This window comes from Ambystoma mexicanum, chromosome 14 (assembly GCF_040938575.1).
Source record: "Ambystoma mexicanum isolate Mex_15411 chromosome 14, UKY_AmexF1_1, whole genome shotgun sequence".
Lineage (NCBI taxonomy): Eukaryota > Metazoa > Chordata > Amphibia > Caudata > Ambystomatidae > Ambystoma > Ambystoma mexicanum.
Window position 1 is genome coordinate 616,078,623 of NC_090940.1, and position 27,074 is coordinate 616,105,696.

Here is a 27,074-nt window from a genome sequence, read left to right on the forward strand (position 1 = left end):
CTTATGGAGCAGGAATAAGGGGCTATTCCAATGCCTCCGAGCTTGACAAAGTGGCAAACAAAATCCTGAAATGCACAATTATGTTAACACAAGGGACACCTAATGTCCCTGTGCACATGCAGGCCGACTTGTGCCCCATCAGTATTGAAACCCAAATGAAACCAGTATCTCGCCCGCATCGGCCTCTCGGGTCCGGTCCTGGTATGGTTTATCTCTTTCTTGACTAGCAGGGGTCAATCAGTCTCTCTTGCTCTGTTTATCTCCTCTCTGTACTATGTCTCTTGTGGGGTCCCCCAGGGCTCTGCCTTGTCCCCAAAGTTATTTAACATCTATATTCAGCCACTGGTCGGCTTCATCCGCTCCCTCGGTTTTAGGTGCTACTCGTATGCCTATGACCCCAGATTCTGGGCCGATTAGATCTTGACCGGGGATGGGTGTCGTCTCGTTTGCGAGATTGCCTGCTGGCCGTGGGGGATTGGGTGAGTGCCAACTGGCTGAAGCTGAACGGGGACAAGACGGAGGTTCCTGTGGTTGGCACCTCCTCTAAATCCTGTCGTTGGTCTTCTGACTTCTGGCCTTCCTCACTGGGTGAGTTTCCTGTTCCAGTGACGGTGATGAAGAACTTGGGGGGGTTTATCTCTAGTCATTTCTATCCATGTCCCCGCAAGTCAGTGCATTTGCCAAACTGGGCACTTTTTACTGAGGGTTCTCTGTAAGGTTATGCCCTTTCTCCCCTCTTCTTCATCCGGTTGTTGTTTCCTTTCTTATCTCCAGTAGGCTAGATTACTGCAACGCTCTGTATCTGGCCCAACCAGTTGGCCTAATCCATTAGCTTCAGCTGCTTCAAAATCTGGTGCCTCGGGTCGCCACAGACACACCATATGGCTCTCACATCCCGGTATTACATCGTCTGCATTGACTCCCGGTAAAACAGAGAATAGCTTTCAAGTCCCTCTACCTCGTTTATCGGGCTTATCATCAAGTTGGGGCTGTTTTTCACTGGGACAAATGTCGACCCTATATTCCTTGTAGACTATTGCGTTCTGGCAATGGTCACCTGGTTCAGGTTCCCGATTTTCGCCTTCAGCGAATGGGTGGTTGGGCTTTTTCTGTAGCTGCTAGTAAACTATGGAACAGTCTCCCCCTTCAACGTAGAATGACTGAGAACCACCTGCTCTGTCGCCGTTTGCTAAAAACAGAACTTTTCGTTCAGTCTTGAGGGCCGCCTTGACTGTACTGTGGACATCTCGCGCCAAGATGCCCTTGGGTGAATGTGCGCGTTACAAGTTTCAATAACATAGCATAACGCTGAGATTCTGGTGTTTACCAAGTCTGTGCCTATCGGGAAGCTCTAAAGCTTCTATGCCAAGAGCAAAGGCAGCAATAAACACATGTAGCAGAAGGAGAATGGTAGCCCGGTGTCAACATCTGGAATTGGGCCCGAGTTACCTGGATCCCACATCGACTATATAGATTATTTTGGTCCTCCGTATGCACAGGCTTTATATACTGGTTTTCCTACGGGGACCCTCAGGTTAGCCTCTTTTGCAAAATCCTGAAGTCCGGAAGGCTCGGGCTTGTGCCGGTTATGCTGTCTAGCTTGGAAACCACTTGTCACTTTCTATTTTTCTGTATAGGCCTTAGAGTACTAAGAGTGCTCTATTTAAAGCCAATACTTGAGCTGACAGGGGTTGTGACCATCTCTGCTTGACCGATACGCAGGATCCACTTGTCATATATATCCATCGTGTGTTGGCTGTTGAGATCAAAGCAATAGTGGCGGCGCTGATTACTTAAGGGCAGTGGTAGAAGTATACCCAACAAAGTAGTGTAACTGTGGTCTCAGCAGTGGAGAGGGTAGGCATAAGCATAGGGCAACATGTGACCAGGTGTTCCGGCCTGGTCATCGCAATAGTCAAAGTGACTAGTAACTAGGGCTGCTATTACAACCTTATACCTGCACAGGGACAGGAATGGGCAAATCCCCAGTCTAGAATGGTGAATATGGTCGTAGAGGAAAGGTAAGCAGCAAAAAATAAAAGTAGTGGAACACCGCTCCCGACCGTTCCCGCTCACTTCGATCACTGCTTGAGGGGCTAAAATGATAAGTTATGAAATCTGTACACAGGGCTGCGATTTCCGCTTCCTGATTAACAATATCATTGTTTCCTAAGGAACAAGTTACTTACCTGTAACTGTTGTTCTCCAGCATGGGTCTGGCATGGATTCACATGCTCATGAATATTCCCCGTCGTCAGGCTGGGAATCCTCGGTAAAGAAAAAAAAAACAGTATCAGTTTCGTTTCTGATCTGTCTTTCGTAGTAATAACCAATCACTGGTCTCTGCGTCATACTGACCACAGCCAATGACTGCCCTCTACCTAAGCACCGCCTCTGGCAGCCATCTTCAGATTTGGAAGCACGTGAAGTGGCAGTATGACCAAGTGAAGAGCCGCAGAGGGGTAGGCGGGAGGGTTCGCATGTGAATCCATGCCAGACCCATGCTGGAGAACAACAGTTACAGGTAAGTAACTTGTTCCTTCTCCAGCATGGGGTCTGGCATGGATTCACATGCTCATGAATAAAGAATACATAGCAGTACACACATGCACAACCACGGGAGGTGGCAAAGGCTCAACATTAAGCATTACATCAAACTCAACATCAAGCAATCTTACCTCCTCACTAGGCTCACCTCAGGCGAACAGGTTGCGCAGCAATGCTTGGCCGACCCTGGACTCCTCCCTGGAATCCCGATCGACGCAGTAGAATTTCGTGAAGGTGTGCGTCGACCTCCACGTAGCAGCCCTGCATATGTCCAGCAGGGGCACACCAGAAAGGAACGCCGTGGTAGCCGCGATCGCTCTGGTGGAATGGGCTCTCGGACGGCCAGGCAGCGGTCGGTTTGCCAACCGATCACAGTACATGATACAGCCAGAGAGCCATCTGGAAATGGAAGCCTTCGAGAGAGCCTTCCCCTGATTGACAGGTCCAAAGTTCACAAAGAGTTGTGACGTCTTCCGAAAACACTTTGTGCGGTCCACGTAGAACTTCAGCGCTCTAGCCACATCCAGCGAGTGCAAAGTCCTCTCAGCCGGCGACGAAGGCGACGGGAAGAACACAGGCAACACCAAGGGTTCGTTGAGATGGAAGTCCGACGGTACCTTGGGCATGAAGGAGGGGTGCGTCCTGAGCACTACCCTCGTGTCGTGAAAAGTCAAGTACGGGGCCTTGCAGGAAAGGGCCTGGATCTCTCCCACCCGGCGTGCGGAGGTGATGGCCACAAGAAACGCTGTTTTCCACGACAGAAACTTCAACGGGGCCGAGTGCAGAGGCTCGAACGGAGGTCCCATGAGCTTGGTCAGCACCACGTTGAGCTCCCACGCCGGGGCCGGCGCCTTCACCGGCGGGAACGATCTGATCAGTCCCTTCATGAACTCTTTCACCAGACGATGAGACCACAAGGACGTCCGGCCCGTGGTTCTGGTGTATCGGGAGATCGCAGCAAGATGAATCTTGATGGACGCGTGTGCCAGTCCAGCTTTGGCCAGCGTCAGCAGGTACGGCAGTACCTGGGGAGCCGTAATCCGTAGAGGGTTAATCTTCTGTGCGTGGCACCAGACAGAGAACCTCTTCCATTTGTGTCCGTAGCTTTTAAGAGTCGAGGAGGCCCTGGCCTTTGCAAGAACCTCTCTGCAGTCGGCCGGTATGTCGTATCCTCCAAAATCTAGCGCTGCAGGAGCCAGGCCTGCAAGTTCAGCGATTTCGGGTCGTGGTGGAGGATGGCGCCTCCTTCCCTGGAGAGTAGATCCGCGTTCACCGGCAGCTTGATTGGCGGGGACGCTGACAAGTCCAGAAGGTCCGGGAACCATATCTGCCTCGGCCACGCAGGTGAGACGAGGATCATCCTGCACCGAGACCTCTTGAGCTGGTTGACGAGCCAGATTAGCAGTGGCAAAGGAGGGAACGCGTAGAGGAACAGGCCCTCCCAGGGGAACGAGAAGGCATCGCCCATGCTCCTCACCTGGGGAAACCTGCTGGCGAACCTCCGGTACTTGGAGTTCGTCGCCGTCGCGAACAGGTCGATCTGGGGTGTGCCCCACCGTCGGAAGAGGCGATCCACTAGATCCTGCCGTAGTTCCCACTCGTGGCACGAGCGCAGCTCCCTGCTGAGTGAGTCGGCGATGGTGTTTTTTATCCCTGCCAGATGAAACGGCACCAGAAACATCCTTTGGGCGACGGCCCAATGCCACAGGTCCTGCGCCTCCTTGGACAGCGCTGGAGACCTGGTTCCGCCCTGTTTCCTGATGTAAAACATGGTGGTGGTGTTGTCGGTGAAGATCCTCACCACCTTGCCCTTGAGGGACGGAAGGAAGGACCTGAGGGCCCAGAACACTGCACAGAGCTCCAGGACGTTGATATGGAGGAACTTCTCCGTCGGGAGCCAAAGGCCTCTCGCGTGCAGATTTTCGGTGTGCGCTCCCCACCCTTCCAGGGAGGAATCCGTGGTCACTGTCTCCTGGTGGTCTGGGGTCTGGAAGTCCATGCCCGCCGTCAGATGCGCGCGGTTGCCCCACCACCGGACCGCTCAGCGGAAACTCTCGTCGAGTGTGATCCTCTCCTCGAAGCCGCCCGTCGTTTGGATCCAGCGCGCGTCCAGGAACTCCTGCAACGGGCGCATCCGGAGCCTGCACATGGGAATGAGGTAGATGCAAGAAGACATCATTCCGAGGAGGGACTTGATGGACCTCACCTTGGCCGCGTCGGAAACCAACATCCGCTGTACCTTGCCCAGGATGGACCTGGTCCTTTCCTCCGACGGGGAGGCCAGAAGGGACACTGTGTCGAGCTTCGCTCCCAGAAACAGTGCGTTTTGCGCGGGTACCAGGTGGGACTTGGCGTAGTTCATGGAGAATCCCAGGTCCGTGAGAAGTTGGACAGTCCTTGCCGTGTGCTCCACGGCGAGCTCCCTCATCTTGGCTCGGATGAGCCAGTCGTCCAGTTAGGGGTAGACGTGGATCCCCTCGCGGCGCAGCTGCGCCGCCACCGGTGCAAGGAACTTGGTGAATACCCTCGGTGCCGACCGTAGTCCGAAGGGGAGGGCTTTGAACTGGTAGTGACGCCCTTGGACCACAAACCTGAGGAATTTTCAGTGCCCCTTTAGGATGGGAATATGGAAGTAGGCATCCTCCAAATCCAACGACGACAGGAAGTCTCCTTCCTCCAGCTGCCCCAGGACGTGCTGGAGGGTGACCATCCGGAACTTCTGCGCCTTGATGAACTTGTTCAGACGTCGCAGGTCTAGGATGGGGCGCCATCCTCCCGTCTTCTTCTTCACGAGGAAGTATCTCGAGTAAACTCCGGAGCCCCGAAGCCTCTTTGGGACGAGTTCGATGACGCCCTTCCTGAGCATCGCCTTTAACTCCAGGAGAAGCTGAGGGACGTGAAGCTCTTTCCTGGCCACGGGGGGGACGCGCGGGCACCTTCTTTGAAACTCGAGCGCGTGGCCCCGGGCTAAGGCGTCCAGCACCCAACGGTCGGTGGAGATGGACTCCGACACGCTGACGAAGCTCGCCGGCCGGCCTCCCACCGGGGTGCTTCGGTGGGGGCCCGACCCCACGGCCGGTTCAATCCTGTTTCAACGAGGCTTTGCCGCCTTGACCTCCTTGGCGACGACGGCGGGGTCCGCCAGACTTGCCTCGTCCTCTGTAGGCCTCCTGAGACGACGAGCGGGCCGCTTGACGGTAGGTCGAGAAACCGCCGCCGGAACCTTTGGAGGCGCCCTTGCCTCCGCTGCTCCGAAAGGGCGTCCGTCGTTGCTGCAGAACCCCAAGGGCCCGGGCCGTCTCAGTGTCCGCTTTAATGGCCTGAAGGGAATCGTCCACTGTTTTCCCAAACAGGTTGTTCCCATCGAACGGCATGTCCAGGACTCTGGTCTGTACGTCTTGACGGAAGTCCATAGCCTTGAGCCATCCACGCCGCCTAAGGCACACGCCGTTGCCCAACTGGCGAAACCCAGTGTCGGCGATGTCCGTCGCAATAGTGATGGCGTGGTCCGACGCCACCTCGCCTTCCTGTAGGATCTCCAGGGCATCCGCCCTCTTGTCGTCCGGTAGGAAGTCCAGCAGGGGAGCCAGTTTGTACCATAGCTCCCTATCGTAGCGGGCCACGATAGCCAAGGCGTTGGCCGCTTTAATCGTCGTCGCTGCAGACGAGATGACCCTGCGTCCCATAGCGTCCAATTTCTTTCCCTCGCCGTCCGGTGGGGAAGTCGATATGGAGGCCGCACCCCCCCTGCTTTCTTCCTGGCCGCCGCGGAGACGACGGAGTCCGGGGTAGGCTGCGCCCGGAGGCACAGGGGGGCCGCGTCCGGGACCCGGTACTTCTTCTTGTACCGGTCTCTTCTAGCTGGCGTCGTGGAAGGGTTCTTGAGGAGGGCGAGGCCCTCATCCCAAATGTCGTCCAGTAGAGGCACCGCGAGGGCCGTCTTCCTCTTGGCCTCGCGCCGTTGATAAAGGAATCCTTCCTTTTTCTTCTCCTCAGGGCAGAGTTGGAAAAGCTCGGATGCCCTGGCGATCATGGAGTGGAACGATCCAATCTCGTCGGGCGGAGAAGCCCTGGTGGGAGGTGACGACGGTAGATCCTCGTCGTATACCTCGTCGTCCGTACCCCTCGCTGCCGTGTCAGTCCCCGTATCATCCCCTCGGGTGGACGGGGAGGAGGGCTGGACGGGGCGCGACGGCTGAAAAGGAGGTGGAGGGTGAATCCTTCTTTTCTTGGGCGGGGGAGCACCAGAAGGTCCCGGTTCAGGATCCCCCGACGGGAGAGGTTCCTCCGTCGGCAACGGTAGTCTCGTCCTTATCTCTGAACATAAGGACTGTATAGCCAACAAAATGGCCGCCGAGTTGTCTTGCGGCACTGGCAGAGGGGAATCCGACGGGCGATCAGGGGCCCCGTCGGCACCCTCGACGATGTCGTCGTCACCTGCGTCGGGATCCATCCCGACGGGCCGGTCTTCTTCCACGCCAAGGCCGTGGCTTAAGACCTCAATCAGCTCTTCCTCTGAGGTTGAGGCCGAATCTACGACGACGCCCTGCCCCCCCTTTTTCTTCGCCGCCGGGGGTTTCACGGGGGTCCTATCGATGGGCCAAAAGAGGACTCCCTCCGAGGTGGCAGGGAGACTCTGAGCCCCGAGGTCGCCACCACTGGTGTAGCCTCCACAGGCTGAGCCAGGGCCGCCGCGACAGTATCGATAGAGGGCTTGGCCGGATGGATTAAGGCCTTCACCACCTTAGGTGCGCTCACCGCCTTATCCTTGAGGGGGGGACACTGCCTCGCTCCCCCTCCGATGGGGCCTTAGAGCTCGACCGGGGCCTCTCCAGGAGCTTCGCCGGGTGCTCGCCCTTCCTCTTACCCGACCCAGAGCGTTGGCTCGTGGCTGAAGGTGCCTGGGAGGGTGCGCCCTGCCTGGCGCCCGTAGAGCCCGACCGTTCGGCGCTCCCGGTGCCAGCGGACTCGCGGTGCTTTGCCTTGTGTTGGACCCCCGTCGCCGGGGTGTCCTCAAAGGTCTTAGAAGACCGCTCGGATTTCTTCCTCTTCTTCTCACCTGACGGGCTCTTCCCTTCCAGCCAGTTGGCGAGACATTGATGGCGGTCCTTCATGGTCCGCTCCGACATATTGCCGCAAAACGCACAGTCCTTCTCCACTTGCGTCTTGTCCTCATGTAAGCAGTAGAGACAAAAGGAGTGTTCGTCCTCCTTAAAGACGTTCTGCAGCTGGCATCCAGGGCAGATCCTGAACAGCTTTCCGGGCGTCGAGCTTTCCGGGCGTCGAGCTTCCCTTCTCCTGGGCATGTCCGGGCCTGAGAAACTTCTGGAGTCCTCCAAAAGCGTAGCTCGACGAAATCTTCACCCTTGAGGGGCGCAGACGAATCCGACACGGGTCCCCGTTGATCGGATGGAGAGTCGGTGGAGCTTGAGGCTCTTTTGAGCAATAGCACGAGGATCCCAACACATGAACGTGCGGTAAAAATCTGAAGATTGCTGCCAGAGGCGGTGCTTAGGTAGAGGGCAGTCATTGGCTGTGGTCAGTATGACGCAGAGACCAGTGATTGGTTATTACTACGAAAGACAGATCAGAAACGAAACTGATACTGGTTTTTTTTTCTTTACCGAGGATTCCCAGCCTGACGACGGGGAATATTCATGAGCATGTGAATCCATGCCAGACCCATGCTGGAGAAAGTGTTTTTATTCCTAGCCATGTTCTACTTTGATTCACACTCATTATTAAGGTCAAGTTTTATTGATGTATTCTGATGTAATTATAATGACTTTTCGCTGAATAAATAAATAATGAAGGAATACAAAGCAGGGTTCGAAAATGAGGGGTGCTGGGAGCTATTTAGCTCCTGCGTGTAGCCTAGAAGAGCCTTGTTAGCTTGACACCAACGGCTACCCGGAGCTACCTTGGGCTCCCCAGGCCAAGTGGTGACTTACTATGTGAATTTAACTCTCTGCATTTGGGACATTCTATAAATGAGCGTTAGAATGCATCTTTATGGCACTCAAGAATAAACGGTCATGAATAATGGGCAAACTGTTTAAGTTTGCATCTTATGTGAAAGTTTGATTCGTGGAGCACTATGCACTAGCTCCTCGTTTCCCAGTGGTAGCTCCTGGTGACCGGTTACTGCTGGATACCTCAGAGCTGCTTTTAGCTCCTGCTTATCCAATTTGAATTTCGATACCTGCAAAGCACCAGAAAACCTGCACAAAAGCCGATAGGAAAAGGGATAGAGGAGGCAGTAGGGGGAGAACGGTGCATAAGGGGCCCCGTGGACACATCCGGTGAACATCTGTCGCAAAGTGTGCAATTAGAAGGAGTTTCAGTTAGTAATATTGATACAGTCTGAGAAACTGGTCCTAAAATCAGCTGGCACTGTACTGCCAGGACGGTCTCCAAACATACAGGCCAGCTCGAGACTGGGGGGAGAAAGGGCACCCTGCTCTGTGTGTTAGTTAGTCACTAAAGACATAACTAGTTATACAGTGTTTTGGTGTGCAAGTTGGGTTGGGCCAGGGGCTGCTCTCCAATTACACATCGCCATTGGAAGCTAGGGGGAGACCACCCATTATTTTTTTATTTTAGTTTGTCAGCAGATACGTCATTTCGGGGTCACCAGGGGGTCGCTCCTGCAATCCCTGAGGTCTGCCTTGCTACCCCTAAAAAAAAATATATATATATTTTTAAAGAAAAAAATAGAAGCTCCTAGGCTGGGGCCAGCATCATGTTGCTCTTTGTTTCTGGGGTGGCTGGCTTTCTTGTTCAGCCCTCTTAAAATAAAAACCGGGTTCTACATGACCCTAAATAAGAAAGAATAGGAATAACAAACAATTTGTCTTTCTGGAATTCTATACAATAATTGCTATACTCTATAAAGGTTTATTTCAGGCACACTTCAGGGGTTGAGTCACTGATTTAGTCTGTTCTTAGACACCTCAAATTTGCAAGTTGCAGTTATAGCATGTTTTTTTCTGCTGTTGTCTCTGTTATGATAGCTAATATTGTCCCTGCGCCTGTTTTATTGCCTGGCCCCCAAACACCACGACTGTCATGTAATTACTATGTTTCTTCTGTATCTACTGTACCTGCAACTGTGCCCTCTGCATGTGATGACTATGTCTCCACTGTACCTGCAACTGTGCCCTCTGCATGTGATGACTGTCTCCACTGCACATGCAACTGTGCCCTCTGCATGTGATGATTATGTCTCCACTGTACCTGCAACTGTGCCCTCTGCATGTGATGACTATGTCTCCACTGTACCTGGAACTGTGCCCTCTGCATGTGATCACTATGTCTCGACTGTACCTGCAACTGTGCCCTCTGCATGTGATGACTATGTCTCCACTGTACCTTCAACTGTGCCGTCTGCATGTGATGACTATGTTTACACTGTACCTGCAACTGTGCCCTCTGCATGTGATGACTATGTCTCCACTGTACCTGCAACTGTGCCGTCTGCATGTGATGACTATGTCTACACTGTACCTGCAACTGTGCCCTCTGCATGTGATGACTATGTCTCCACTGTACCTGCAACTGTGCCCTCTGCATGTGATGACTATGGGCCACATTACGACCCAGGCGTTAATCATGGCGCTGTTAGCGCCATGGTTGACGCTGGTAATTTACTGATTCCGCCATGGTGAATGGCGGAATTACCGCCCCAATCCAAGGTTGGCGGGGTGGTAATTGCCCATTCACCATTGGCCCTTCCACATTCCCATTTTTGCCCCCATAGGGCTCAATGGAAATGGGGAAGGCGGTAGTTACGGTACCGCAAATTGCGGTACCGTAATTACCTCCGAGGTCCCTTTGCGGGTCCAATCCTTAACGCTGGTAAAACCAGCCGTTAAGGTAGGGACCCGCAAAGGGACCTCGTAATTAGGCGGTAAGGGGTTAACGGCGCCGCCACCTTCTACGGCGCCGTTAACCCCTTACTGCCTGGGTCGTAATGAGGCCCAATGTCTCCACTGTACCTGCAACTGTGCCCTCTGCATTTGATGACTATGGGCCTCATTACAAGTGAGGCGGAACGGGTTAACGGGACCCGCTAAAGGAGGCGGACCCGTTAAACCCGTTCCGCCTCATTACAAGCTCCCCTCGCGGGACCCGGTAAGTAACGCCTGGTCAAACCAGGCGTGCTTACCGGGTCCCGCGAGGGGAAGAGGGAGCAAACAACGGGCCGCTCGTAATCGGCCCGTTGTTTGCTCCCTCCCCCATTCCCATTCAGCGCTATGGGGGCTGAAATGGGAATGGGGAAGGTCCGGGCCCGGGTTCCTGGAGGGAGGAATTACTGGGCCCTCCGAACTCAGAATGGCCTGGTAATTCCCCATTCTGGGAACCCAGACCCGATTTTGGCGGCAGCCATGCCGCCAATTGCGGCATGGCTACCGCCAAAATCGTAATGATGCCCTATATCTCTACCGTACCTGCAACTGCACCGTTCGCCCAAACTTTGGGTTTGCCTTGTATCTCTACTGTGGGTTCTGCACCTGGTGTCAGCCACAACGCCCCTCTCCTGCCCTTGACCCCCAACCCTTTGAATTCCACATCTCCCAATACTGCCATCCTGTCCCTCTCTCATGATGCCCCACCTTAAGTGTGCGCTGATCAATTCCCACTCCCTACCAGCACATGCCCTAGATGTGCAAGACCTTATCACCCGAGACAACCTCGACCTACTGTTTCTCAGTGAGACCTGGCTGAACGAGACCTCTGGCCCTGCCCTCACCCTCGCCATTCCCGATGGCTACACCATTTTTAGGCAGGACCGTTCTTCCTACAGGAGCGGGGGAGTAGCTGTTATTGCAGGAAGTCCCTCTCCATCAGAAAGATTCAAGGTGAACTCTGTCAGAACTCAGACTACCTTCTGCTTAAATTGAAGCCCTCCCCCAACTATACCATTGCCCTCCATGTCGTATACCGCCCTCCTGGCCCCACCACTGATTTCCACGAGGACTTGATCCACGCCTTGTCACACAATATTAAAAAGTCTTCCAAAATCATGCTCCTGGGTGACCTCAACCTAGGGCTAAATGGCCCTAACGATGCTCACGCTGGTGCCCTGCATAACGCCCTATCCACCCTAGGGTTTACCCAACCATTGACAAGCCCACCCACATGAAAGGTTGCACGCTGGACTGAGTGTCCAACCACAACTGCCCCCTCCTGGTCACTGAGATCTCTCACATTCCCTGGTCTGACCACCATTTTATTAAATTTGTCCTCAGTGCCGCTAAAGGGCCTCCCAAGCCCACCCTCCCCCTCCCTGCTGCACTCTCCAGAAGCTTGCGTAACCTCACCAAAGAGAACATCACCCCTTACCTAAATGTCCCCCGCCCTCCAGCCCCCATTCGCCAAGGATCCTGAGTTCCTTGCCAACGCTTTCAATAGGGTCATCACGAAGGCTGTCAACAAAGTCGCTCCACTTACCCTAGAGAAAGGTAAGCATTCCAATGCCTGCTTCACCCAGGAGCTTTTGGAGTTCCACATAAAAATAAGGGCAGCCCTCGCTACCTGGAAAAATATCCCTAACAACTCTGCTAAGACAGCCTTCAAGGGCATCTCCAAAGACTACAAAACCGCCATCATTAAGGCCAAAGCCGCATTCTTCAATACCAGGATTGAAAATACAAAATCCGGGACGAAAGAAATCTTCTCCATCTTTAGAGTTGGAAACCCCCCTGCTCACCACCTCCCACCTTCACCAAGGACGAGACCTGGTGCAACAAAATTCAATTCGCCATGCTTGATAAGCTGGACATCCTGGCCTGCTTCTGTCTCGGCATGCAATGGTCCACTCCAGTGTCCGCATGACTGTATCCGCTGTCTTATCATGTGGCCCCCTCAACCTCTGCATCAGTATGCAATGGTCCACTCCAGTGTCTGCATGACTGTATCCGCTGTCTTATCATGTGGCCCCCTCTGCCTCTGCATCAGTATGCAATGGTCCACTCCTGTGTCCGCATGACTTTATCCGCTGTCTTATCATGTGGCCCCCTCCGCCTCTGCATCAGTATGCAATGGTCCACTCCTGTGTCTGCATGACTGTATCCGCTGTCTTATCATGTGGCCCCCTCCGCCTCTGCATCAGTATGCAATGGTCCATTCCAGTGTCCGCATGACTGTATCCGCTGTCTTATCATGTGGCCCCCTCCGCCTCTGCATCAGTATGCAATGGTCCACTCCAGTGTCTGCATGACTTTATCCGCTGTCTTATCATGTGGCCCCCTCTGCCTCTGCATCAGTATGCAATGGTCCACTCCTGTGTCCGCATGACTTTATCCGCTGTCTTATCATGTGGCCCCCTCCGCCTCTGCATCAGTATGCAATGGTCCACTCCTGTGTCCGCATGACTTTATCCGCTGTCTTATCATGTGGCCCCCTCCGCCTCTGCATCAGTATGCAATGGTCCACTCCTGTGTCCGCATGACTGTATACACTGTCTTATCATGTGGCCCCCTCCGCCTCTGCATCAGTATGCAATGGTCCACTCCTGTGTCCGCATGACTTTATCCGCTGTCTTATCATGTGGCCCCCTCCGCCTCTGCATCAGTATGCAATGGTCCACTCCTGTGTCCGCATGACTGTATCCGCTGTCTTATCATGTGGCCCCCTCCGCCTCTGCATCAGTATGCAATGGTCCATTCCAGTGTCTGCATGACTGTATCCGCTGTTTTATCATGTGGCCCCCTCTGCCTCTGTCTCAGTATGCAATGGTCCATTCCAGTGTCCGCATGACTGTATCCGCTGTCTTATCATGTGGCCCCCTCCGCCTCTGCATCAGTATGCAATGGTCCACTCCTGTGTCCGCATGACTGTATCCGCTGTCTTATCATGTGGCCCCCTCCGCCTCTGCATCAGTATGCAATGGTCCACTCTAGTGTCCGCATGACTGTATCCGCTGCCTTATCATGTGGCCCCCTGCGCCTCCGCCTCTGCATCAGTATGCAATGGTCCACTCCTGTGTCCGCATGACTGTATCCGCTGTCTTATCATGTGGCCCCCTCCGCCTCTGCATCAGTATGCAATGGTCCACTCCTGTGTCCGCATAACTGTATCCGCTGCCTTATCATGTGGCCCCCTCCGCCTCTGCATCAGTATGCAATGGTCCACTCCTGTGTCCGCATGACTGTATCCGCTGTCTTATCATGTGGCCCCCTCTGCCTCTGCATCGGTATGTTTTTGATCCAACGCCTTTCAGTGCAGCATGATCACTCTTTCTGTGTGCCTTCTTCCCTTTCTTCTAGACGACTTGGTACTCTGCCCGAAGGGCATAACCTCGAAAGTCTTCCGGTTCAATGTGTCTTCGGTGGAGAAGAATGGGCCCAACCTCTTCCGTGCTGAGTTCCGGGTGTTCAAGACGCCCAATGTGGCGGCCAAGCGCAATGAGCAGAGGATAGAGCTGTTCCAGGTGAGTGTGACGCTGGCTCTCCCCTCAGGATTTGCAAAAGGGCTGCCTGATGTCTCCAGTGCAAAACATTCATTTCCTGTCCTATGAAATGGGAGCTGGCCTGGATCCCAGGGACCTCTGAGCTCTCACCCAATCAGACATGTACACATGAGGAGCTGTAGAAATACTTGACCCCCTTCCCAGGTAGGGAGGGCTAGGAAAAATTAAACTCACATGCCCCAGCCTGTGGCGATCTCCAATCCTCTGGTCCTTGAGGCAGAACATAGCCAATGTTAATAGCCATCTCCGATCACTGTCCCAAAAACAAGTATTAGGCAAGCCATACCTTTGTTCTAGCTCTGGTCAGGCTGCAGGTCTGAAGCGGTTAATGGGATCAGGAAAAGGATCTGGCAAACTAATCTATAGAGAGACAAGAGGAAAGGTTTATCAGACAGGCACACATGGAGTGCTTCTCTCCAAACTGCTGCATCCATGAATGTGTCGCTAAGGGTGGGACATTGTTAATATAAACTGTTATGTTTACTGTACAAGTGCCCACTCTTACAAGCTTTAATTATCTACTTGCAGACACTATGGGTCTCGTTATGCGTTTTACGGTATTAGCCATGCTAATACCGCCAAACTGTATTACCATTACCACAGGTGGTAAAAGGTGCACCTCCACCTGAGTAGAAGCTGCTCTCCATTCTGAAGTCCCATAGGACTTAAGTGGGAAATGGAGGGATTGGCCATTTATAATACTGCCATGTTGCTGATGTAATAACCCTGTGCATAAGCTGCTGGAGGTGTTCTCATCAATACGTTTATTTCGGATTAAAATACCCATAAAACATATACAATAAAGCATCAGGTTCCGGTTCCGGAAGCACCTCAAAACCTTCCTCTTTGCTTCTGCCTTCCCTCCTCTCCCCTGCTGAACTCCTGTCTGAATCTGAAACTGCACTGGTTACCTGGCTACCCTCTGATGTCGGGGCCAGGTCCTACCCCCTGCCTGTTACGCACCTGCACTGCCTCCCTGGCAACCCTGCACTCGGGGACTGTTTCTGTATCCCTAGAACCCCTACTAGCACTTGACACCTGATGTCTGCACTTTTATTTATTGTCTTTATTTTACTGCTATCCTATGTACTGCACTGCCCCCTCCCCTTTCCCCCTGTACTTTTCCCCTTCTCCCCTCCCCTGCACTTGCGCAATCTCAATGCCACCTGGCTAATAGGATCGTTGTCTCTGACTTCCCTCTGTTTCCCCCCCCCTTGCCTCGTTGCGCCTTGAAACACTTGTGTATAGGTGCATTATAAATGCCTTATCATATCATATCACAGATATACAAAAGAAAAGAGGAACCATTTCTTAGAAGTAATTCAGTTACAGTAAAAGTTGCTCTAAGTTTCAGAGCAACAATGTCCGTGCTATCAATGGTGTTTCTGCCAGTAACAAATAATGTAGAGGAACTTCTTCTAATTGACACATAAGCAAAACAGCAAAATAGAAAGTGTAATAAGTCTTCCTTCGCTGAGTTACAAAGTAAACAGTCTGTGCCTGTCATGGAGAAATGACCACTGACTAGTCTGTTGGATTGGTGAACAATTTATTAGTAAAAAGCAAACAACAGGACAAAACAAACCTACGGCAGTACGAGACTTCGGCACAAGTGAGAACCCCACCTTCGTGCATGCACCATTCTTCTACCCAAAAGCAACGCATGCATTTCAATGGAAAGGGTGGTCCAGACAGGGCAAGGAATCGTACTGAAGCAATGTTGCAAGCAGGGAACAAAGCCCCACTATACAAGTATTTGATACCATTTACGTTCATACATGTTAGTCAGTGTTATCAGGGAGAATAGCATAACGTGATACATTTAGTGAGGTTGAATATACTCCTCAATGATTCACACATGCTGAGACAAGCGAGAATGATTACAGTATGTACAGTTGGGCTATTAATTAGCATTTTGTGAATTGGAAGAACAAACTTGATTCATGGAGTTTGAAGCTATGCATTGTGTACTTGGACACTAGCACTACTTAAGTCCTATTTGGAGGTACATCTACATTGAAATTGGAATCCTCTTTCGACCCTGGATTGCATGGTGGTGACAAAATTAATTTTTTTGAAAAGTAAGGGTCCCCTGAAGAAAGTTCATGCATCCTAAGCCAAGAAGAAATGCAACATGTCGGGATATGTGTTTTTGAAAAATGACACTTTTAGAGTGTATAGTGTGTTAAAGTCATTGATGTTTGTGAAATTGTTAGATGTGTTTAATTATTTGTATTTTAGTCGAATAGGTTCATGAGATACCCACTATGTGGGTGAAATCTTGGGTCCTGTTTTTTAGAAACGTTTAGGAGTATTTTTTATTGGAGAATGAATTAAAATTGCTAAATTTGTACAAATTAATTGTGTACCAAGTCCATTTTTCAGGACTAATGGTGAGAGGATGTTACACAGCACCACATCAGTATAGATGAGAAAGTTGTTGGACTAAATCATATGAACCTTCTCTTTTGTGTATAAATATTTCTGGTCTGCCTCTGACCGTGGAGTGAGGTGTTATACAAAGGGTCGTCTAGCCTTTGTTAAAACAAATAAGGGGAGCATAGATACACTCTAGGTGAAGCACCTTCATCGCAAAGACATGTGCAGTAAAGCCTAGAACCTCATCTCACACAAGCAAGAAACACTTGCTTAAACATAACAGTTTGCAGCATCTCCTGAGTATTATAATGCAGTAATGTGCAAGGGGAATACATAACATTTCCAATTCCAAATGTTCACCCACATGCCAGATACACACGGCAAGGTCCATTAGCAGTGACCGCTCTCAAAGGAAGCATGTTAAATCTTGCTCTAGCGATGATCACATGGGTGATTAGAGCTGGTGAGATACTTAGAAATGTGGTTAGTCACAAAAATTGTATGCAGGCGGTTTGCTGATTTCATGATATCCCGGTCTTCTCTCCTTGAATAAATTGACTCTTATCTTTGTAAATACACCAATGAATGAGGGATAAGAATAGGATTCGTATTAGAATTGTGTTTGCATTAATCCTATTTAACATCTGTTTTATAAAATAATAGCCAGAGTATTCCGGTAGGATAATGTTCAGAAGATAAAATATCAGATAAAAATGGTTTGGGTTAAAGTTATTTTTGTTTGCACATATTCTTATCCACAATATTGTAGGTTCATGCTGGAGTTCATATTCTAAAAATGGTAGTCGTAATTCATTATGGACCACAAAGTTAGTAGCTGTGGATGGGAGGCATAGTAGTTCCTTCAAGAAAGCATTTTCTTCAATCTGCACGTTGGCCATATCTGAATAGCCCCAAATCCACGTGATCGCTTTTACCTCTTTATATATCATAAGCACCAGATCCAAAGAACGACACTTCTGGAACCTGACCCTAAGCACCAGATCCAAAGAATGACACTTCTGGAGCCTGATCCTAAGCACAAGATCCAAATAAAAACACTTCTGGGGCCTGATCCTAAGCACCAGATCGAAAGAACGACACCTCTGGAGCCTGATCCTAAGCACCAGATCCAAAGAATGACACTTCTGTAGTGTGATCCTAAGCACCAGATCCAAAGAATGACACTTCTGGACTGGAGCCTGATCCTAAGCACCAGATCAAAAGAACAACACTTCTGGAGCCTGATCATAAGCACCAGATCCAAATAACAACATTTCTGGAGACTGATCCTAAGCACCAGATCCAAATAAGGACAATTCTGGAGCCTGATCCTAAGCACCAGATCCAAAGAACGGCACTTGTGGAGCCTGATCCTAAGCACAAGATCCAAATAACAACACTTCTGGAACCTGATCCTAAGCACCAGATTGAAAGAACGACACTTCTGGAGCCTGATCCTAAGCACCAGATGCAAAGAACAACACTTCTGGAGCCTGATCCTAAGCACCATATGCAAAGAACGGCACTTCTGGAGCCTGATCAATCTAGAAATCCCCCTATTTATTGCCTGGCACATTAGCCCCACTAAGGATAGGGGAAAATGTGACATTTAAATAATATTCATCCGTAAGCATCACAGGCTCACCTTCTACAATAATGTAGGGGAACTAACTAATCTTCTCTTGTCACCTTATGCGGTGGATGAAGAAAATCGGTAATACTATTATGACCGATTTGTGTTTTTCATTTATCCGCAACTTTTAATGAGGTCTCTATAAAGCAGTAGGGGGAAAAGGTCCTTGGAAACTGCTGAGTGTGGAGTCCATTGCTTTGTGTTACTTTGTTGCTTTCACTTAAACCTTAGACAGGAGGTTGCAGGTGCGGAAGGGACTTAGCGGGCCGTTGAGAGTTTGGCGGTAGCGATAAAACGCGCAGTATTTTGAAATGCTGCATGTTTTATCGCTCTGCCAATTCCAAGCGTTGTTCCAAAACTCCTCGTCGAGCTGCTTCTGTGTGGAGGAAAATTCCTCAGCGCAAAAGAATTACAGATGCGGATTTCCCGAATGCAGAAATTCTGCATGTCCTACGGATTCCAAAATGGTAATGGCAGAAGGATGCCACCTCTTCCCGCTACTGCATGCTTGTCGCATGCAATAGCATAATTCCATCTATTATTACCTCCAAAACGGCTCCCAAAGTTAATTTACTTAACGGGTGTGGATCATCCTGTACCTCCGGCAGAACCCAAAGACCTACTAAGCAAAAAGCAAGATGGAATTTCCAATAAATAGGATAATAAAATAACATAAGGCTTCTTTGATCAAATTGTAATTGTGAATATACAAGCATTTTGGCTGCCACCATTCTTTACAGAAGCACCCCTGGTTTATTATCTGTGGACCCTAATTCCACCCCCTTTTCAGTGAAACACAGATGGTTTTCTATTACCATCCACAACGTTGTACTAGTGGTAACAGTCAATCCCTCTTCCTTCGCCCCGTAGGTGAAGGTGGACACCCACTAAAAAATGTTTTGTCTTAATGTCTTTTTTTGGTAGAAAGGTGGCAAATCCATTTGTAGCCAAAATGATCTTATACTATGAGGTTTGGGGATTTGTGTAAGGATACATCAATACATTTACTTGCCGTTTCCTTTCTATTAAGCATTCATCCGGTTTGGCTTTGCCTGCCCCTAACATGACATCTTCCAAAACACTCTCATTGGGTGAATACAGAACACAACAAACATTCATCCAATCAGATGTTGCCTGATCCAAACAAGATTGAAAAAGGCAGAACCTGATTGTATAGATGGCTCTGATAATCCATTCTGAAAGCACTGGTTTCCTCGCCCTCTGAATCCATCCATGCCCCCATAGGTCAAGGGGTGTGTGTGTGTTAGTGATAACATAGCCCAGAGGTCTTCAAACTGTGGGGCGTGCCCCCCTAGGGGGCGCAGCCGCATCCCAGGGTGGGGGGCGTGAGAGCCCAGCATTAAATGTTTAAAAAAAAAATCTTTTTTATTTTTATTTTTTCAGTTTGGAGGAAATGGGCAGGGGCAGCTCACATGGTCAGACTGGACCATAAAACGGCCTTAGGCACCAATGAAAAAGTGGCCAGCAGTTGCAAATGGATATTCAGTCCTTTAGTCAAAGACTGTTTGAATAGAACCCAAGGGGGTGTGTTTTGTTCAAATGTAAACAAACTGTGATATTTAAAGAATATTTATTCAGCAACAATGGTCAAAACTACTAGCTGCATAGTGAAGTAACTCCTCAAACTGGCCCACATTGGCCCAAAAAGTGGCCCATTTTGACTGGCCTACAATAGCATTTTGCATTTTTGGTACGGTCATCACCCTATTGCCCTATAGGCCAGTCCAAGGCTGGTAGCTCATCCATAATGAGTGAGGGGGCGTCCACCCACTGGCCCCCTCACCCATTATGTAGGAGCTGAGGAGCCAGCCCAGTGAAACACTGAGCACTCCCTCTGCTGCTTTTTCCAGCTGCGGGAGTGCTCGTGTGCTGGCTGAACTGCCAAAGGGAAAGAATGTTTGCCTTTGACAGTTCAGTTCCCCAGTCGCACATGATCACTGAGCCATGCAACGCTGGGGGCGTTTTGCTTCACCAGCCTTGCATAGCTCATTGGAAATGCTGGCTGGGGCACTGCATGTATGTATGTGTGAGGGGGTGCTCCTGCGCCTCCTCGCACATACGGGAAGAACAACCTGGTGCGGGGCATTTTAGCAACCACGCGCTGGCCCCTGCAGAAGGTACGTTTATGGTGATTTATTTTTTATTTAAATATGTGTATGGATGCGTGTATGATTGTGTTCTGGGACTGTGGTGGGAGCAGGGTGGGGAGAGCCCAGGGTCTGTACTGGGAGTAGGGTGCAGTGACGGCGCGCAAAAGTTCATCTGGCACATTTGGGGGGCCTGGTTCTTCCTTTGAGGTAGGATGGGCTCTTCAAGGTCATCAGAGATGTTTTTGATAGAATAGAACCTTCTGGAAGGATGAGGCTGGGCTCAGTCCTTTGAGGGAGGCCATGGTGTTGAGTAGAGCACCGCCTGGACTCCGGTTGTGTTACCTCTGTGATCTTGCCTTGATCGAGGATTCTGAAATGGGCTGATCTGGAATTCCTATAGAAGATGTGAAGATATAAGAGTCCTTCAACTCTTTTCCCATCCACAGTGCATAATTTCTTTCATTCGGTGCTCTCATGTGAAATGCTCGCTTATCTTCTTTCTTGGCCATGGGGGTCAGCATGTTCTGATATAATTGAACCTGTTGGTTTTCTCAGAGGGGCCTTGTGCCTTCTTTGCCCCACCATGCAGTGGAAATCCACCCATGGGTGGTGCTCATTTGAAGTCTGTTTATGTTGTTAAACTAGAACAAGGCTCTTCAAGTTCTGTCCTCGAGAGCCCTAACCAACACCAGGTCTTCGGGATAACGCCCGGGAGCATCAGAGGATGCCCTACCGCACAATGTGTGGCAAAGAATCTTAGGAGGACTGCCTTGGGTGGAGGTAACGCCTAGTCATCTCATTGGCTAGGAGCCAAGGGACCAAAATGAGGAGGATAGGCTGCAAGTTAAAAAGATATTAAGGCATGGAAATCTATAAAGATCCAGTGCCGAGGAACCACTGATGGTCAATAACTTTGATTTGGAATTACCGGAAAGCCATCATGGGGGGTCTTCAGAGCGAATTTCCTCTGCCTCCCTCAAAAGCGGCAGCCGAGGAAATGCCACCCACAAGAGATCATACACGGAACAGGCGGGACCATGTTGCCAAGGTGCATGTAGTGTGTGCCAGAGGAGGTGGGGAGAGGTGATCATCCTCTGAGGGGTGAGTCGAGAGTCTTCCACACCGAAGTCAAGCCCTACATGTAAGGGGCACCAGGGGGAGTGTGGGGGGCGGGGGGCAGGCGTGTTATCCAGGTGGGCGAACAAGGTGTGGATGAAGAGACGAGCACGGGCGAAGGGCAGATTGAATGGATAGGGGGTGAGTGGAGGAGACACGTGGTGGGAGTGTTCATGGGGTGGGACAACCGATGAAAAAGAAGGCATTGGAAGATTGGCGTTTCGGGTGGTGTTTAATGCAGATGGCACTCCCCAGAAGACCAGAGGACATACCACCAATAAAAAACCTAGCCAGCATGATAATAGCTGAGGGTTCATGGGAGTCGTAGTCCAGGGCATCTGGAGGTTCCACATGCATGCACACATGTGTGTATCCCTGCAGATAAATATCTAGTATCTTAGACCGTCTTTATAATATTGAGACAGGGCTGTTTGTCATTCATTTGGCCACCACCAGGAGCTCCTGCCCAAGGGATCCACCCAGATGTGGCTCATCTCCTTTTTTAAATTAGTTTTTTTGTATTTATTCTTAAACTTGTTTAATCGAATATCAAAAAGAGCACAATGTAAAGCGCAGACCATACCACACCATACATGTTGCCATATGAACAAATTCCATTGCAATTACACACATCAGTAAAAAAGAAAAGACATTCGAAAAAATATCTCAAATAATACAATCATTTCAAAAACATGAATAATAAAACTCCAAAGCAAATCCCAATTTCAGAGCCAGGCCAGGGAGACTCTACGGACTGAGTGCTTCATCCCTTTACGCCACTAATCCGCAGACATTTTACCTGTCCCCCTATCACACCACCTTTAGTGCAACGGAGCCGTTCTACCAGCCCTGTGCCTTTATTTAGTATTGGCTGTTATGCGAGGATGTAAATCTCTGCCTATAAGACAACACTATTGGTATGGAAAGTGAACATGGAGAGAGCTAGGATGTGGGGAGAGACACACAGCCTGTGGGGTGGTGTTTGGCTTTTTACCCATCCACTGACCGCCGTTGGCCATGCTAGTCTCTGTGGCCATTCAAACCGACTGCCTGTCATTCACCCCCCACCCCAAACCCACCCCTCATCAAACCCACTACCTGTCCTTCACCCCCCACCCCTCATCAAACCCACCACCTGTCCTTCACCTCCCACGCAAAACCCACCCCTCATCAAACCCACTACCTGTCCTTCACCCCCACCCAAAACCCACCCCTCATCAAACCCACTACCTGTCCTTCACAACCACCCAAAACCCACCCCTCATCAAACCCACTACCTGTCCTTCACCTCCCATCCAAAACCCACCCCTCATCAAAGCCACTACCTGTCCTTCACCCCCACCCCAAACCCACCCCTCATCAAACCCACTACCTGTCCTTCACACCCCACCCAGAACCCACCCCTCATCAAACCCACCACCCGTCCTTCACACCCACCCAAAACCCACACCTCATCAAACCCACTACCTGTCCTTCACACCCCACCCAGAACCCACCCCTCATCAAACCCACCACCTGTCCTTCACCTCCCACCCAAAACCCACACCTCATTAAGCCCACTACCTGTCCTTCACACCCCTCCCAGAACCCACCCCTCATCAAACCCACTACCTGTCCTTCACCCCCACCGAAAACCCACCCCTCATCAAGCCCACTACCTGTCCTTCACCCCCACCCTCATCAAACCCACTACCTGTCCTTCACCCCCACCCAAAACCCACCCCTCATCAACTCCACTACCTAACCTTCACCCCCATCCAAAACCCACCCCTCATCAAACCCACTACCTGTCCTTCACCCCCACCCAAAACCCACCCTTCATCAAACCCACTACCTGTCCTTCACCCCCCCGACCCAAAACCCACCCCTCATCAAACCCACTACCTGTCCTTCACCCCCCCGACCCAAAACCCACCCCTCATCAAACCCACTACCTAACCTTCACCCCCATCCAAAACCCACCCCTCATCAAACCCACTACCTGTCCTTCACCCCCACCCAAAACCCACCCCTCATCAAACCCACTACCTGTCCTTCACCCCCACCCAAAACCCACCCCTCATCAAACCCACTACCTGTCCTTCACCCCCACCCAAAACCCACCCCTCATCAAACCCACTACCTGTCCTTCAGCCCCACCCAAAACCCACCCCTCATCAAATCCACTACCTGTCCTTCTCCCCCCACCCAAAACCCACCCCTCATCAAACCCACTACCTGTCCTTCACCCCCTGCCCAAAACCCACCCCTCATCAAACCCACTAGCCGTCCTTCACCCCCCACCCAAAACCCACACCTCATCAAACTCACTACCTGTCCTTCACCCCCACCCAAAACCCACACATCATCAAACTCACTACCTGTCCTTCACCTCACCCAAAACCCACCCCTCATCAACCCCACTACCTGTCCTTCACCCCCCCACCTAAAACCCACCTCTCATCAAACCCACTACCTGTCCTTCACCTACCATCCAAAACCCACCCCTCATCAAACCCACTACCTGTCCTTCACCCCCACCAAAAACTCACTCCTCAACCCCACTACCTGTCCTTCACCTCCCATCCAAAACCCACCCCTCATCAAACCCACTACCTATCCTTCACACCCCACCCAAAACTCACTCCTCAGACCCACTACCTGTCCTTCACCACCCAACCAAAGCCCACCCCTCATCAAACCCACTACCTGTCCTTCACGCCCACCCAAAGCCCACCCTCATCAAACCCACTTCCTGTCCTTCACCGCCCCCCAAAACTCACCCCTCATCAAACCCACTACCTGTCCTTCACCCCCACCCAAAACCAACCCCTCATCAAACCCACTACCTGTCCTTCACACCCCACCCAACACCCTCCCCTTATCAGACCCACTACCTGTCATTCACCCCCCCACCCAAAACCCACCCCTCATCAAACCCACTACCTGTCCTTCACCTCCCATCCAAAACCCACCCCTCATCAAACCCACTACCTGCCCTTCACCCCACCCAAAACCCTCCCCTCATCAAACCCACTACTTGTCCTTCACCCCATCCAAAAACCACCCCTCATCAGACCCACTACCTGTCCTTCACCCCCTCCAAAAACCCACCCCCCCATCAAACCCACTACCTATCCTTCACACCTCACCCAAAACTCACTCCTCAGACCCACTACCTGTCCTTCACCCCCACCCAAAACCCACCCCTCATCAAACCCACTACCTGTCCTTCACCGCCCACCCAAACCTCACCCCTCATCAAACCCACTACCTGTCCTTCACCCCCACCCAAAACCCACCCCTCTTCAAACCCACTACCTGTCCTTCACACCCCATCCAAAACTCACCCCTCATCAGACCCATAACCTGTCCTTCACCCCCACCCAAAACCCAACCCTCATCAAACCCACTACCTGTCCTTCATGCACACCCAAAACCCACCCCTCATCAAAACCACTATCTGTCCTTCACCCCCACCCAAAACCCATGCCTTATCAAACCCACTACCTGTCCTTCACCCTGCCCCACCCAAAACTCACATCTCATCAGATCCACTACCTGTCCTTCACCCCCCACCCAAAACCCACCCCTCATCAAACCCACTACCTGTCCTTCACCCCCCGACCCAAAACCCACCCCTCCTCAAACCCACTACCTGTCCTTCACCCCCCGCCCAAAACCCACCCCTCATCAAACCCACTACCCGTCCTTCACCCCCACCCAAAACCCACCCCTCATCAAACCCACTACCCGTCCTTCACCCCCACCCAAAACCCACCCCTCATCAAACCCACTACCTGTCCTTAACCCCCACCCAAAACCCACCCCTCATCAAACCCACTACCTGCCCTTCACCCCCACCCAAAACCCACCCCTCATCAAACCCACTACCTGTCCTTCAACCCCACCCAAAACCCACCCCTCATCAAGCCCACTACCTGTCCTTCACCCCCACCCTCATCAAACCCACTACCTGTCCTTCACCCCCACCCAAAACCTACCCCTCATCAAACCCACTACCTGTCCTTCACCCCGCCCCACCCAAAACGCACCCCTCATCAAACCCACTACCTGTCCTTCACGACCACCCAAAACCCACCCCTCATCAAACCCACTATCTGTCCTTCACCCCGCCCCACCCAAAACCCAACCCTCATCAAACCCACTACCTGTCCTTCACCCCCTACCCAAAACCCAACCCTCATCAAACCCACTACCTGTCCTTCACCCCCTACCCAAAACTCACCCCATATCAAACCCACTACCTGTACTTTACCCCCCAAAACCCACCCCTCATCAAACCCACTACCTGTCCTTCACCCCCACCCAAAACTCAACCCTCATCAAACCCACTACCTGTCCTTCACCCCCCACCCAAAACCCACCCCTCATCAAACCCACTACCTGTCCTTCAAAGCCCACCCCCATCAAACCCACTACCTGTCCTTCACCCCCACTCAAAACCCACCCCTCATCAAACCCACTACCTGTCCTTCACCCCCACCCAAAACCCACCCCTCATCAAACCCACTACCTGTCCTTCACCCCCTCCAAAAACCCATCCCTCGTCAAACCCACTACCTGTCCTTCACCCCTCACTCACCCAAAACCCACCCCTTATCAAACCCATTACCTGTCCTTCACCCCCACCCAAAACCCACCCTTCATCAAACCCACTACCTGTCCTTCACCCCCACCCAAAACTCACCCCATATCAAACACACTTCCTGTCCTTCACCCCCCACCCAAAACCCACCCCTCATCAAACCCACTACCTGCCCTTCACCCCTCACTCACGCAAATCCCACCCCTCATCAAACCCACTACCTGTCCTTTTCCCCACCCAAACCCACCCCTCATCAAACCCACTACCTGTCCTTCACCCCCACCCAAAACCCACCCCTCATCAAACCCGCTACCTGCCCTTCACCCCCTCCAAAAACCCACCCCTCATCAGACCCACTACCTATCCTTCACAGCCCACCCAAAACTCACCCCTCATCAGACCCACTACCTGTCCTTCACCCCCACCCAAAACCCACCCCTCATCAAACCCACTCTCTGTCCTTCACCCCCCCCACCACAAACCCACCCCTTATCAAACCCACTACCTGTCCTTCACCACCCAACCAAAACCCACCCCTCATCAAACCCACTACCTATCCTTCACCCCCCACCCAAAACCCACCCCTCATCAAACCCACTACCTGTCCTTCACCACCACCCAAAACCCACCCCTCATCAAACCCACTACCTGTCCTTCACCTCCCATCCAAAACCCACCCCTCATCAAACCCACTACCTGTCCTTCACCCCCACCCAAAACCCACCCCTCATCAAACCCGCTAGCCGTCCTTCACCCCCCACCCAAAACCCACCCCTCATCAAACCCACTACCTGTCCTTCACCCCCGCCCAAAACCCACCCCTCATCAAACCCACTAGCCGTCCTTCACCCCACCCCAAAACCCACACCTCCTCAAACTCACTACCTGTCCTTCACCCCCACCCAAAACCCACACCTCATCAAACTCACTACCTGTCCTTCACCTCTCACCCAAAACCCACCCCTCATCAACCCCACTACCTGTCCTTCACCCCCCACCCAAAACCCACCCCTCATCAAACCGACTACCTGTCCTTCACCTACCATCCAAAACCCACCCCTCATCACACCCACTACCTGTCCTTCACCCCCACCAAAAACTCACTCCTCAGCCCCACTACCTGTCCTTCACCTCCCATCCAAAACCCACCCCTCATCAAACCCACTACCTATCCTTCACACCCCACCCAAAACTCACTCCTCAGACCCACTACCTGTCCTTCACCCC

General features: G+C 51.6%; 2 protein-coding genes across 3 annotated transcripts in view; one reads left to right on the forward strand and one right to left on the reverse strand.

Moving 5' to 3' along the window:
* The window catches only part of IFT43 (intraflagellar transport 43), a 580,365-nt gene that overhangs the window by 203,036 nt on the left and 350,255 nt on the right, over nucleotides 1-27,074 (reverse strand). The window lies entirely within an intron of this gene.
* The window catches only part of TGFB3 (transforming growth factor beta 3), a 114,715-nt gene that overhangs the window by 16,098 nt on the left and 71,543 nt on the right, over nucleotides 1-27,074 (forward strand). The window contains exon 2 of the mRNA XM_069638035.1: nucleotides 13,818-13,981. Within this exon, the coding sequence (XP_069494136.1) occupies nucleotides 13,818-13,981 (164 nt within the window). The remainder of the gene's footprint in view (nucleotides 1-13,817; nucleotides 13,982-27,074) is intronic.